Raw genomic sequence first — 15,282 nt, 5'->3', positions numbered from 1 at the left:
ATCGGATAGAAATGCTCAACGTTACTATATACGTCCATTTATCTCCATTCCCAATTTATTAAATCTATTTTAGCAAGATTTTACACTTGCCGCTAATTTTAATGTGCCATGTCTTATCTTTCATATCTTTCGAGATCCACCCTACAATATGGGGTCAAAAAGCCAAAATAAATGATTTTAGCCCTTATAAAAAAAAAAAACTGATTCTTGAACCCCTTTTATGCTCATGTCACGTCGAGGTACTACAGAAGAAAAAACTGCAAAATCCGATCCAATTTATCGTAATCGATTGGTTAACATGTTGGTTAACCGTATTCTGAAACACGGAAAAAAATCATTGGCTTATCAAATTATCTATCGAGTTATGAAAAAGATTCAACAAAAGACAGAAACGAATCCGCTATCTGTTTTACGTCAAGCAATACGTGGAATAACTCCCGACATAGCAGTAAAAGCAAGACGTGTAGGCGGATCGACTCATCAAGTTCCCATTGAAATAGGATCCGCACAAGGAAAAGCACTTGCCATTCGTTGGTTATTAGGGGCATCCCGAAAAATGCCCGAGTCGAAATATGGCTTTCAAGTTAAGTTCCGAATTAGTGGATGCTGCCAAAGGGAGTGGCGATGCCATACGTAAAAAGGAAGAGACTTATAGAATGGCAGAGGCAAATAGAGCTTTTGCACATTTTCGTTAATCCATGAACAGGATAGGATCTATATAGACACATAGGCTGACAATTTTTTTTTAAAAAAAAAAACTTTAGAGTGTATAAGATGTTGCAGTTAGAGCATTATGGTGCATTTGAAATTACAATTTGCTAGATGATTAACTACATTTTTAAAAATCACTTTTTTTGAAATAGCAAATCTAAACGAAACCCTTAGTAGACTCACAAAAATAGTTTTTTGGCTATTTTGGTAAACCAATTTGTGGAAACATTCTAAATTGAGTCTCCATTAGCCTCACCAATTTGGTGAGCACTATTCACTCATCAAACACAATAAAAAACTATTATGTAGACTTTTAAATTTTTTTTGCTCTGCAACAGTTATTTTTAGGAGAGAGAGGTAGAGCAACAAGATTAGCTTTGTTTGTTGAGGAAGAGAGAAAATTTAAGCTTTCCCCCTCCGCTGGTGCTTTGTGTTTGTATTTTTAGTTTATGGTATTTTTTTCTCATCCTTTTTCTGAGATGGAGATGTAGTTTTTCTGTTTCTTTTGTGGCTTTTCGCCGGGGATGGTCACCACATCTAGGACGAATGTATTCACAGTCCTATGTGAAATTAGTTTTTTGTTATAGGGTGGTGTTGCAGGCCATGTTCCCTTAGTGGAAATGGTAGTTTTTTGTCTTGTCATTTTTTTGGGATTGAGATGTAATTTTATGTTATATTGTGGTTTTTATCACGAGGTAGCGGGCTGCTTTTCGGGAATGAGTGCGAAGGAGTTTTATGGTCCAGACGATTAAGCCGCTCAGACTCTCCAACGTTCTGACGCTTCGCCTCTGGCCGAGGCTGGATAGGAAGCGTCACTGCAGATGGTGGTCTCTAGGGGTTGTGCAGGGAGCAATTCCCGACGGATCTGGGTTCCAGGCCAACAATTCCGAATGATGATGTGGGGGTGATTATGAAGAAACAGTTACATGCTTTATGGTTTCCAGAGGCATGCATTGTTGGTCCGTGTTGATTGCATCAATAGCAGTTTGTTGCATTGTCGGTCCATGTTTGTTGGTCCGTTTTTCCATGACTTTTGTCAACTTCCCATTCGCAAAGTTCCTGTGGCAGTTTACGTGTTTTCGATGTGGAGTCGAACGTTATATGCTTTCGATGCATGTGGTAGTTTATTTGAAGGGGCCAACAGACAAGAAAAAAGGTTATGTGGGGGAAATTGTTTATGGTCCCTTCCATGTGTTTCGGCTCGTGATGTTGAAGTTTTTTCTGTTTATTTGTTTGGTAGTAGTCTTCTCAAGCAACATGCTTGGTGTTTTAGGATCAAACTTGGTATGTAAAAGTTATTTTTTTAGCTCAGAAGGTATGTACTCTCCTAGATCAATTAGAGGTTTATGTCACGTAGAGGCACTATTCTATTGTCTGGTAGAATTTGTAGTAGCTGTTGTTTGTAATGGTCTAAGTTTGACTTTGTCTGGGTGGAAGAAACTCTACTCCTATGCCTTTAACTTGGTTTATCAGGGAATCTTTGTAATCTTTGACATTTGGCCGTTTTGTCTCATTTATATGTATTGGAAGAAACTTTGAATAATAAATAAATAAAAGAAAATAACTATTAAAATATAATCTTTTTTTAATCTCCCATGCATCACACACAACATCCATTTAAAAAATAAATAAATTATTTAAATGGAATAATGATAGTGAATAGCTAAAATTGTGAGATTGGTGAGGTGCTTTAAAAAATTTTATGGTTAAAATAAATAAAAAGAGGGTTTTAGCTATTTTTGCTAATAAAATTTAATGAGACTACTAAGAATGCTCTTAGTGGTTATTGGCTATAATCTCAACCGCCTTAGATGTTTATCGAATTTTCATAACTGTACCCGCTCCACTTTAGGCAATTTTCCGTTTTAAAATAACCGTCGATTAAAGGTTAATAAACTTATAACTGCACACCATAACCGTTTTTTAGAAATTTGCCTATTTTAGTGTTTTGGGCTTTCGTTGAGCCTTTGTGTGTGTGTGTGTATATATATATATATATATATATATATATATATATATATATAGCATATTTTAAATGATTTTAGACATTTTTTAATGAATTGTTTAGGAATTACGTATTTTAAAAAATTGCAATTTGAAAACGCATAATTTTAAAGGATAACCTGCGATTTTAAAGGCTAAACTGCGATTTTGTCAAACACTTAACTGCGTTTTTAAAAATTACTTTTTCAAATCGATATGTTTAAATCGCACTTTTTGAAATTACAAATTCAAACGAAACCCTCAGTAGACTCACCAAAATAGCTTTTTGTCTATTTTAGTGAGCCAATTTACTGAAATAGTCCAAAATGAGTCTCCATCAGCCTCACCAATTTGTTGAAAAAATAAAATAAAATTGGTAAGTGAACAGTACTCACCAATAATAATGAGTAATATTCACTCGCCAAAACAATAAAAAACTATTAAAATTTTCTCTATTTTCAATTTTTTTTTTAATTTATCTCTCATGCATCATATACAACCTCTATTTTGAAAAATATTATTTAAATAAAATAGTGATAGTGGATAGTTAAAATGGTGAGGCTGTTGGGGTACTTTAAAAAATTGAATAGCTAAAATAAAGAAAAGTGGTTTTTAGCTATTTTGGTAGTAAAATTTATTGAGGCTAATAAGAATGCTATTTAGTGGTTATTGGCTCTAATTGCCAACCACCACTACCTTAGGTGTTTATCGAATTTTCGTAACCGTAAACGCTCCACCTTATGCGGTTATTAAAACTTATAACTGCATCGCATAACCGCTTTTTAGAAATTTGCCTATTATAGTGTTTCGAGCTTTCCTTGAGCCTTTTTTGTGTAGCATATTTTAGATGAGTTTGAACATTTTTTAAATAAGTAGAAGACTTCAAAATATAATAAAGCTCCATAATATTATTATTATTATTATAAATAAAGATCAACTTTATTAAACTCAAAACTCAAAACATATATCAAGTGCACGAAAAATGATATCGTTTTATATTATTATTATTATATATATCTATAATTGCATTTGCCTACTCTTAAAACTGCTAACCGTTTCACTCTAAGTTGTTACGGTTTTGGTTATTAAACGGTTAATAACTGTCTGCTTATACACCTTTAGGTAACATGACTTTTTATGTCAAGTTATTTAAAAAATATTTATTTTATCAGATATTTTTGTAAAATATTTATACAATTTATATCACTATTTGTTTTAAGCGACTTTCTTTCAAAATAAAGAACAAGAAAGAAACTTAAAACAATTAATGCTACATATGATACAAAGTTATAAACATTTCACAAATATTTTATAAAATTGATTATAAAAAGAAAAATAAAAAGTAAAAGAATTGATGTGGTAAAATATAGTAGTTATTTAATTTAGTATGAAGATGAATAAATAGATGAAACGAATTGTGTCTGTAGTTCAATCGACTGAAAATTACGCCTCATGAAATGGAGGTTACTAATTTGAATTTTTATTTTTCTTATTTCGTGAACATGTGAAAAAAAAAAAAGGAAAAAAAAATGAAACAAATAATTTCTATTCGCGGAAGATGCTAAAATATTTAAATATTTGTGGTATGCTAATTAGAAAATCACTTTATATACTACAAAAAGATGAAATTCATTTTTACAAAACCCCGCCTTCTCTCGCTTCTTCTCGAAAAGTTATCGCAAGAATAATACGGTGTCGATTCATCGGTGCAGAACCTTCCGATAATAGGGGTAGGATTGATTCGGATTTGGTTCCGCTGTCAGATTCGGAGTTCCAGAGTTGCAGCGGCGCCATGTCAGTGGCGAACGCAGACGATCGCAGCCCCTCCGCTGCTCTTCGTACTATTGACATCCTGAACTCATGCTCCAAAGTAAGACCCCGCCACTTCTCTCTTTTGAATTTTCCGGAGTACTCCTGTTTGCTTCCCGAGAAAACGTAGGAAAATGGTAGAGTTCAAAAGCTTTTTCCTATATTGCAAGTTTCTCTGATTCGAAATCAAAGTTCAAAAACTTTTTCGATCTTGGAAGTTTCTCTGAAACAAAATCAAACAAAAGGAAGTTTAGCTGAGTTGAGGATTTGGTTTTTCTGTGGTCAAATGGAAGTTGCAATTTCTTAGTGTTTGTGCTTGTTTGCTGAGAACTTGTGGCAAGGTAATAGAAAAGAACAGAAAATAACGTATATACAGGCTGAGTCGAGGATTCTGATGTTTTACAGATACGAACAATAAGAAATCAAAGAAAAATGCTCAGATATAATTAAAATTCGTTATTTACTTTATCTTGTCACGAATTAAATGGAGTTTTAATGTCTAAGATCATGGTGTTTTTGTATTACTCTAGTCGATCGAAGCAGGAGATCCACATCAGTCTGATAACCCAGTCTCAGAGCTTGTCGAGTTTCTCGATACAATCTCAGATGCTGCTGCATCAGCGCCTGACAATGAGGACGCAAAGCACAATGCATTTGAAGTTCTTTCGGAAATTTATGAATATTTGTGTTCTCCTTCACTGGACCAGGTTTTATTTCCTTTTGTATTGTTTATTGTTGATAAATGTTTTGATTTGTTGACGACTTCATAAATTGTTTGACGGTGTGGCAGACAGTTATTGACATGCTCGCGTTTGAGTTGCCGACAGCAGTTTCAAAGTTTGCAGGTGTCTCGGATAGATGTTTGGAGATTGCTAATTGTGTTATTGATCAATTTATAGCAATGTGTAGTCCCCGGGACATGCTTTCAATTCTTTGTGAGGTGTGTTGTTTGGATGTTTATAATCAAATTAGTCGTGTTTCTTTGTATCATTTTGATGTTTGCTTAGGAATGCATAGGTATGGAGTTTAACTTTTCTTGAAAAGTGAGAAGGGGAGCAACCAATATACATGACAAGGATTTTCGTCTGTGATGGCTCATCTTATAAAACATGATTTAAACATATATAATCTGAAAGTGAAATTTTGACTACTCCTATATAATGTCTATGCATTTTGATTTTGTTAATTTTTAACTTGCTACTATAGTGTATCTCATTGACTTCAATTCTCAAAGTGAAACAGGTTTCTCACTAATATCTCTGCATGGGTTGTTTGCTAACTTATAAATACGCGTAATATTAACAGCAACATATATTTTTAGTGATGAGCAACAGTGATGGATCATGGAATTCCTCTGCTAGCATTGCCTTTGATGGAATTTGTTCTCCAAATAAAACTTGACCCATTGTCTGAATACATAGACATTATGCTCCTAAGCATATCTAAAAAACGAAGTTCGAGAAGATTCATGATCCATGTATAATATTCTCATGTTGTGGAATACACAGGTGGAGTGGAAGATGAATTCTGTCTCCTGTTAAGTCTCTTTGTAATTGATGAACCAATGTATGTCTAAATTGTATAGTAAACACCTGGAACTGAGAGCTAAGAATATATGTATCTCAAGTACAAATATTTGAATTCTTTAGATATCATGTCCAAAAAACACAGACATGAAACACAAATGCTCCCATTGAAGGGAAGAGAGCTCTGCCACTTAAGAGATTCTCCTATTTTGATCATCTCAAACTCAAGCTATTTGGGTCAACACTTTCTCTAAGCTTTTGGCCATCGCCAAATAAGTCTGAGATTTTAGTTTGAGGGAGGCAAGAACAAGTGCCAGTTTTTTCATGATACTTAGATTGCTAACTTTCATATAGCAGGTTAAAGGAGAAACACAATCTTGGAGAGTGTTCAATATTTATGAGAGAAGTACTTGATGCTCTATGGACATCAGAATAGCTTTTCATGTATTTTGTGGTCAACTAATAAAGTTTGATTGCCTAGCTTGAAGAACCCCACATTTTTAGTATTGTGAGGTCAAGATGTTAATGGGGGCTCCTTATATAAGAATCTAATGAATAATTTTGTGGAAAGCAAGAATGATTGTGTTTCTATGGTGGACTCTTGGTTATCATGATTCCGGGGATTCGTCAATCTTAAAAGAACTTGCAAAATAGCAAATCATGACCTAAAACCTGCAAATGTTAGTGGTTTCACCCAGAAAACTCTCAATTAACAAGCACCACCTTTTGGCTTTGATATCAATTTCTTAGTTGGTTGTGTCAGAATTGTGAAAACAAAATGGATTCCTCAGCCCCCTGCCTAGTACCCCTTTAACTCTCAACCAACATGTAGCTGCTATTCTCTTGCTTTTTACCTCGTTATTGATGAATATCATTCATATAATCTAATTGTTTTATGAATCTGCTTCTTGTTTGATGTGTTTTTTGGGAGTTAAGTTATAGAGAATTTTCCATTACTTTAACTCATTCCACTTGTAACCAACCTAGAACTACTACTGATCCTACGCTACCCACCATCTTTATCCCCGTTATTCATTCTCTTCTTCCCCCCCCCCCCCCCCCACACACACACACACAAAAAAAAAAATAGTATTCAATAAATCTTATTGATCTAAAAGCTTAGATTCTATATAATTTGACAATCATATAGTCATTATTACCAATTAGTCTTTTACTTTGTAACTCCATGTGAAGTTGTTCTCAACACTTCAGTTATTCATATTGCACCTTAATTTTTCATATTTTGAGTGACTGATCAAAGTGGACATTAGAAATGGAGCTTAATGAATTTGTTCTGATAATTAACATGCATTAAAGTTGAATTTCTCTGAATATGATGTATCAGATTTTGATCTTCTGTTTTTTGACTAACATGTGAACTTATATGCAAGTGGCATCAATTATGTGCGTTAATGTGGCACCTCTCTATTTCTCATTGCTTATATTCGTAGAGGAGATGTATGCTTAATTTATCCGTTCCTATGTTACTTGTAATTATTTTTTGTTCTGTGTTCTAGTTCATCGCTAACATATGATTTTAATTGTACCAGGCATTAAGCAAGACGATTAAGGCTTCTGCTTGTATTGCCCCTCTACTAAGTGGTCTTTCAAAAGGTAATGAGATTTACATTGTTGCCTTAAGTAATGGTGAAAGCAACGGTACTATCAATTCATTTACATAATACTTAAGTATGGATGTTGTACTTGGAATTGAGTTATTGTGTTACGGTCCTCCGTAACAGGGGATGAACAATTGTAAATTGGATAGTAAGTGCGTGTGAATGGTGTGATAGTAAGGTATTCGAGGTACCCTAGGCCTCCTAATGTTAGGATTATTCGAGGAACCCTAAAAAACTCCAAAGCAACTACAAGAGTTGTCTAATAATTTTCTACTTGATATTTTTATTGATCACTCTATTAGGTTTATATAGAGATGATTACATAAGAGGAAATATAATACGTAAATATTACTTCTAACTCTAATGGGAAACAAGTCCCTTATTTCTCTCCCTAAAATCCTGCTTACTCTAATGGACAACAAGTCCCTTATTTCTCTCATTAAAATCCTGCTTACTCTAATGGGAAATAAGTCCCTTATTTCTCTCCTTAAAATCCTGCATTTATTCTCCTAGTAGGATTCTTGCTTTATGAGCATGTATCCTATGTTGGTGGGTTTGTTTGGTGGGTTTTGGCCAGGATGTGCTTTTTCTTTGCGTTTTGGGTGGGATTTTAGGTAGTGGCTGTGCTGATGGGTTGATCTATGGTGGTGAGTAACAGGAAAAGCAATGATGGCCTTTAGGTGGTTTTTTTTCGTTTGGGTTTCGTTCTCTTGTTTTGTGGCTGACAATGATTGGCTTTTAGGTGTGGGGAATGCGAGATTAAGGAGATCTCGCATGAAGTGGCTGGGTTTTGAGGTTTATGGGGTTGGTACTGTGGGTGATGATTTGACTTATTGATGGGTAAACTAGGTGGGAGTTTTGGAGGGGAACTGAGTGAGTACGTGTGTGTTTGTGGTGATGGTGGGGGTTGGTCTTTCTTTTGAGCAGTGGTGGGTCTTGGGTCCTTGAATGGCATCGGGGCTGTGATTGTTTGGGTTTGAATTTGGGGCTGTGATTGTTCGCAAGGTGGTGGGTTTGTGGTTTCTTTTGGTGGTTGTTTTTCTGGTATCTTTTCTAAGGGTGAGGATGGGAGTGATATTACCTGCGAAGAGCTTGTGTGGGATGGGTCTTCTGCACAGAATTTTTGGAACTGGATGGAGAGGGTAGCCATCATCTCATCGAGGTGTTTGGTTAATCGTTCCTCCATTGACCCCAACGTGCTCCACATGCGATCTAGCCGTTGCTACGTCATGTCGAAACGTGGCTTTGATGCCAAGATGTTACGGTCCTCCGTAATGGGGGATGAATGGTAAATTAGATAGATTGTGCAGCTCAAGACTATTTCTTTGGAGGAAAGTCCCTTATTTCTCTCCTTAAATTGGATAAGGGACATGTTGTGCAGCTCAAGACTTTCCTTGGGAGAGGCATGGTATTCGACAGCTCACTTCCTTCCTTCTTAGTCATGGTGTAGACCCGTAACATATTGCTGGTAATGTCTACTTGTTGTGTCATTTTCTTATTCTTAGTAGTATTACATACAATGGTACAATTGGGTTCGCCAATGATGGATCTAGCAAATCTTGTGTGTGTGTGGGGGGGGGGGGGGGGGGGGGTAAGGGCTTTATTATTTGGAATGAGCTAGTACAAATTTAATTGGGTTTTATGTACTAAAGTTATAACTTATGAAACACCAATATGGATACAATATGTTTTGGACATGGTGATACGTCAATTCTTGAAAATCTAGGATACGATAGGATGGAGATACAGTAATGAATTTAATATATTATGCGTACTAATTTTTAATTTAAAAGATGAATAACAAACACCATAAGAAATAAAATAGATATGAATAACAAAATCAATTTTGAAGTTATAAACAACAAAAGAATGCATAACCGACTGATTGACATTTATAAAGATTTGATTTGATTTGATTTTTTTTTTTTGTTGCCTAACTTTCTAAAACACTAGGCATAGTGTTTTACATTAAAACCCTAACATTCCCAACCCCCTCCCCTTTAACCAGGACTAGATTTTGACTAGGATTAGATTTTGGCATAATCTATGGTGTGGGGATATGGTTCTGAAGGTTGCTTTTCCTGTTTTTTTGGTATTGCTCGGTCAAAGGACGCCTCTGTTGCGGCTAATGTGGAGCTCCAGTATCTTTATTAACAATTGCAGATTGGTGCATGCTTATATTATTCCTTGGTCTTCTTTGGGCACATGTTCCAAAATACTTAATTAAATGAAAATTGTCTAAAATTTGATTATCTATGTCCAAATTTTCTTGCAATTCTCTTTCTGTATAATGTGGTCTGTGCTTGAAATTTGTGTGTATGAAAGGGGTGAAAGCTACACTTTTGCCTGTAGTAAGCTGAGAAAGTTCTTGGTCCATACTCTTTTTGGTTTTCAGTAATTCTTTCCATTCGGAAGCATCACTTTGAGCAAGTAAAAGAAGCAGTTCCTATTATTGTTAAAGTTTTAAAGGTCGCGTCGTGGGAGTCAGATGATGGGGAAACAGAAGTTGAGAGTTTGTTTGACAGAGCTGTAGGCATTGCCAATTCTATACGTGCAGTTTGCACAAAGTTGGTCTGTGACATTCTCATACAATATGTTTCCCTACTTTATTGGGCTATTCTTGAGATTCTTGATATGTTCTCTATTAGATCATGATGACCTTCCATTCTGTGCGACAGGAAGGTAGATCAAAGGAAAAGCTTTGTGCTCTACTTGGTCTTTATGTCTTGCAAAGCATGGTTGGCATTTCTCTGTGGGACTGAACTTCCAGTTTGAGTATTAATTGTTTTCATTTATGTTACACCTTGAAGATTTTTTGGTGTTTGATTCTATTCAATCGTCTTTTCCTATTTCATTTTCTTGTGGGCCTTATTTTTTGCCGTTTTGTATTTCAATAATTATTTCTTATTTATTTGTTTTTCTGGTTTTTAATATATGTGTGTGCATGTCTCTTAAAATAAACCCTTGATGTGCAGGCTCTTGTTTCCGTCAGCTTGAATCATAACAATCCGAACTGCCATCGCTTGGTTTCACAATTTTTGCTTTTCTTTCCTTATTGTAGTCTATCGTATCTTGGTCTAATAACTGGGAGTGATGTTGACAAAATGACTACCATTGTTATAGGAGGTAATTTTTCTTTGATTGCTTATTTTCTCCTCTTATTTTAGCTGGTATTGTTTTTTCATTTCATTTTCTTTTTTCTTTTTACAGAATGCACAGAAGACAAAGATGATTATATGAGTTGTTTAGCCTATGTCAAACATGGTGCATCTCTTTCAGGTTCATATTTGCAAATACAGATTTTATTTATTCTATTGGCATTGAGTTTTCTTCCAATATTTTATACTGTTTCTCTAACATGCCTTTATCTTTCTTGAGGCAGTTATTTGGGGCCATATCTCGGATGAAGTTGCTCAGGCTGCCGAGGAGGACCTGACTGCTGTCAAGGATGAGCTTCGAAGTAACCAGATGAGAAGGTGGCAAACAGTAGGCATGTTGAAGCACATATACTGTTTTGTCAATCTGCCATGGGATTTAAAGAAACATGCCATCAACTTGTTGCTTTGCATAACTGATGGAAATATCTCCCAAAAATGTGATGATGAACTTGCTGACTTGTCATCTTATGTGCCCAATCTTTTTGCTGCTTTGCAGGTAGTCTCTGACATATTGAGCTTATACAATATATCCAACCTGTGTCTTATTAAAATGGATAAAGTTTGATCCATTTCATCTCTGATGGTCAAAACTATATATTTCAGGCTATTAAAATGATCATCATATACGCACCAGATACAGTGCTAAGGAAGCTTGCCTTCGATGCATTTAAAAGGGTAGGGAATTTGTATCTTTTAGTGCCATGAAGTTTCAACTCCACAAGAAATTTGTTGTCTGCAATCTCCAAAAGTGGGTTATATTGTGGTCCTCGACCATATTTTATCTAAAGCTTTAACATTTACCATGTTCTTATGACCTTATTTTCTCAAGCATTGTATACACTTATTAGTATTGTTAATACCTGCTTGCGTTGGCTACTCAAAACCAGGTACTTGCTGATATCCCAAGTTCTCAGAGGTTTGACATTTTGAAAGCTTTGATCACAAATACCGACTCTTCCTCCATGGTAAATTTTTTCAGTTAGTTTTTATGAATGGTAACATTTTATATTCGTTTTGCATTATCTGATGTAGTCGTGAACCTTTTGTAGATTGCAATTCTTTTGGATCTTGTTAGAGGAGAAATGCACATGGAAAATCGCAAAAGACTATCAATGAGAAATGATGAAGCTCAGCAAACAGAAAATAAAGAATGTCCAAAATTGTTCTTTTGGAATGCCACTGTCCTTGAACTGGTGGAGTTGGTTTTGAGGCCACCAAAGGGAGGCCCTCCATCCCTTCCTGAGAATAATGATGCGGTATTTTTTCTAATGAATTTTTTTCCTTCTGATTTTATTGTTTTTCATTTACTAAAATACTTCCTTTTTTTTCAGATGCAGTTCTCATTTTGTTATTTAACTACTTTATGCTGTTTAGCAGATTGCAATGGCTTTTAGAGTTATGTTTTCCTTTTATGTTTATTTTAAATTACCCAGTAACTAAGACTTATATAGTCTTAGTAAAAATTGGACACAATGTCTTTCTCCTGGATAACCATATATATGCAATATGTGAAGCAAGTTGTTGCATGCCATTTAGGCATAGACTATGTTTGGGAGTTTGGAGGGAAAGGAGAGGAGAGAGAATAGTTATCATTTCCTTTGTTTTGATGTCTTTGTAAATATGGAGAGGGAGAGGGAGAATGCATTCCTCCCTTTGTTAGTTGTAATAGGGTGGAAAGGAGGGGAAAAAAATAAGATATTATGTAAATTGACAATAAAGTAGGATGAACGATAGGAGTTTGTTTACATATTGTTGAAGATATTGTTGAAGATAATTATTGATAAGTTATTTGGGATAAAAGATGAAGTACAGAAAATTGCATTGAAGTTGGTATTATGTCCCTTCATATTTCCCAAAAGTCAAGGGAATTGAAAATTTTGAGGGAAGAATTAATTGAATTTTTTTTACTTACCGCCAGGGGGCTGAAGGGGGTATTGGACGTTGGCACCCCTCCAAATCCACTCAAATCCTCTTCTCCCTTCCTCATAAAATACATCCAAATATGGGAAGTGTAACCTCCTCTCCCTTTCTCTTCTCTCCCTCCATCATAAGGTACCCTTAGAATTTTTTTTTAACTCTACCCCGCTGTCCAACCTTAGAATTTAATAGTTTGCTTTTGAAGTTTCTATTAGTCCAAAATTTGAAGCATGGTAGCTTCAGTTCCGCTTTAGTTGTAAGAAGGTTTTTCCAGTGCTTAACTTTGTTCATTTTGTAGACATCTTGTATCACTTATGGACGTGTCCATACTTTGGGTTGGTTTACTTCACAATGGCTAGTGCTTTATATATTTGGCTAACACCAAGGCGTGTATTTGTGTTTGTTTCTAGTGCTGAAAACTAATCACTAAAGGATCTTCTATTAGTTTGAGAGTTCTAGAAAAGGATATAGAGCATGCAGTTTGCGTATATGGTAATGTTGTTAATTGAGTTTGGCTGTAATTTCTTGCCAGTTTGACAGCCTGAAAGTGTGTCAAGTAATTTTGTTCAGCCTTGTAAAGATTTTTTGGTTTAACTAATTTTAATTATTCCTTCGTCAAACTTTATACAGGTCCAATCTGCTCTCAACTTGTACAGATTTGTGTTAATAACAGAGTCGACAGGTAATTCATTATTTTATCTAATATCTAGTTAGAATCAAAGTTGGAAAAAGGTTTTATTAGCTTGCTTCTTTGTTGCATAAATTTTGGTAGTACACCTTTCAGGCTACTACCATGTAGCCATGGCTCAAAGTATGGTCCATTTCCACTACAGTCAAGATGCCAAAAAAGTAAGACCAAGGAAGAAGTGTGATAATAAAAGGAGAGAATCCACTTCATGCACAACTAGAAAGCATCGCTTTACCTCTACATTACTTTACCCTAGTGTGGCTTAATGTGCATTATTGATCCCTCTTCCTCAGGCTTCCTTCTTTTTTTCTTTTTTCTTCTTTTTTTCCTTTTTTCTTCTTCTTCTTCTTCTTTTTTATTTTTTTTTTTATTTTTGTCTCTGGAGTTTATAAGGTTGTGTTGGAAATTGGAATATAAACCCAATTGGTAAAATGGACCAATCAAATAAGATTTTAGCAAACAAAAGAACCCTACCTCCATGAACCCTACCATTGCATTGTATGCACGCCACATGCTTGAAACACGCCATGAACAGTTTTATTAGCTTGCTTCGTTGTTGCATAAATTTTGGTAGTACTCCTTTTATATCTGCTCTTTGTATTATAAGAGCAAAAGCACAAAAATGGGGGCATAGATGGAAATACACCAAAATGATTGACAATGACAATAACTCTAGAAATTTAAATCTATTGTACCGTAAACTTGATTTAATATTTAGAAGTGAAGAAGAGAGTATGTTTGTAATTTGGTCTATAAGATACGACTTGTATTTTTTTTTTTTTTTTGACTTAAGTGACCAATGGAACAGGAAAAACCAATTATACTGAGGTGCTTTCCAAGATCAATTTGCTGAAGGCATACAATGAATGGCTTCTACCTCTTCGAACACTGGTGACAGGCATAATGGCAGAAAACAGGAATGATTCTGTTCCACTCGCAGATGACACAGCATGTACCCTAAACCCGGTTGAGTTGGTTTTGTACCGGTGTATTGAGCTTGTCGAAGAAAAGCTGAAACAATCTGCATAAGTTGTCACTTAATGGTTCGTTTGGGTATTGAATTTTGAGAATTAGAATTGAATTCTAATTCTATTTGCAAATATCGAGGTAAAAAATTGTGTTTGGATGTTGAATTTTAAGATTGAAAAATATTATATTTTAATGGTAAGAAATGATTGAAAGTTTAAAAAGTTGTGTATAATGATTGGTATTTTGAAAAGTTGTGTAAAATAATAATTTATTATATATTGATTATTTAATTAAAAAATAAATAAATAATTTTTTTTTTTTTTAAAAAAATTAAATTAAAATTTTTTTTAAAAAAAAAATGATGCAGGGGTGGCTGCCGGGTTGGCATCCACCCCCGGAGGTGACCGGGGGTGGCCGTGCGGCCACCCCCAAGGGTCAGGGGTGACCGCGCGGCCACCCCCGTTGGTCGAGGGAGGCTGCGCGGCCACCCCCAACCAACCCCTTGTTTTTTTAATTAATTTCTTTTAATTTTTTTTTATTTAAATTTGTATTATTTTATTATTTATATGTGGGACCCACGCGCTTTTTGGGAGACAGCTTGTCCTGCGCGTGGGTCCCAGCCATTACTCAAAATGTCAGTTTAGAATTCAAATGAAATTCGGGTCAAACTCGGGTATTCGGGCGGGTTTTAGAAAAAACCTGAGTGGAATAATTATTCCACTCTGTTGTCAAACACACCAGTGTTGCGAACGTGTCAGATTTTTTTTTGTTGACAGAATTACCCCTGATCACGGGGTATCTGTTTTTGTTTTTCAAATTGACCTGATTACCCATAAATTGATTTCCTTTTTTTTTTTGGGAAAATTGGTGAAATAATTGCGAGAATTAAGGTTTTTTTTTTG

At 35.1% G+C, this 15,282-nt stretch overlaps 1 protein-coding gene and 1 pseudogene across 1 annotated transcript; both read left to right on the top strand.

Moving 5' to 3' along the window:
• Positions 1-168: 168 nt before the first annotated feature.
• On the top strand, positions 169-724 carry LOC133871853 (small ribosomal subunit protein uS7cz/uS7cy-like; annotated as a pseudogene).
• A 3,583-nt stretch (positions 725-4,307) lies between these two features.
• Positions 4,308-14,569, top strand: LOC133870395 (aberrant root formation protein 4). Its single transcript, XM_062307507.1, has 14 exons — positions 4,308-4,564; positions 5,034-5,210; positions 5,294-5,443; positions 7,580-7,643; positions 10,044-10,219; positions 10,327-10,386; positions 10,624-10,774; positions 10,859-10,927; positions 11,031-11,302; positions 11,410-11,481; positions 11,694-11,771; positions 11,856-12,062; positions 13,354-13,405; positions 14,220-14,569. Exons 1-14 carry the CDS (start codon positions 4,487-4,489, stop codon positions 14,438-14,440), a joined length of 1,827 nt encoding a protein of 608 aa, XP_062163491.1. The 5' UTR covers positions 4,308-4,486; the 3' UTR covers positions 14,441-14,569.
• Positions 14,570-15,282: the final 713 nt, after the last annotated feature.

The sequence above is a fragment of the Alnus glutinosa genome, chromosome 6 (genome assembly GCF_958979055.1).
Source record: "Alnus glutinosa chromosome 6, dhAlnGlut1.1, whole genome shotgun sequence".
NCBI classification, from domain to species: Eukaryota; Viridiplantae; Streptophyta; class Magnoliopsida; order Fagales; family Betulaceae; genus Alnus; species Alnus glutinosa.
This window is presented reverse-complemented; position numbering and strand designations above follow the sequence as displayed.

What these genes read in the sequence shown, in the direction of transcription:
- LOC133870395 (XM_062307507.1), top strand. Translation starts at nt 4,487, where the DNA reads ATGTCAGTGGCGAACGCAGACGATCGCAGCCCCTCCGCTGCTCTTCGT. An exon ending in GTGCAGTTTGCACAAAGTTG is followed by an intron (nt 10,220 to 10,326) that starts GTCTGTGACATT and finishes TCTGTGCGACAG; the next exon opens with GAAGGTAGATCAAAGGAAAA. An exon ending in ATCTTTTTGCTGCTTTGCAG is followed by an intron (nt 11,303 to 11,409) that starts GTAGTCTCTGAC and finishes TATATATTTCAG; the next exon opens with GCTATTAAAATGATCATCAT.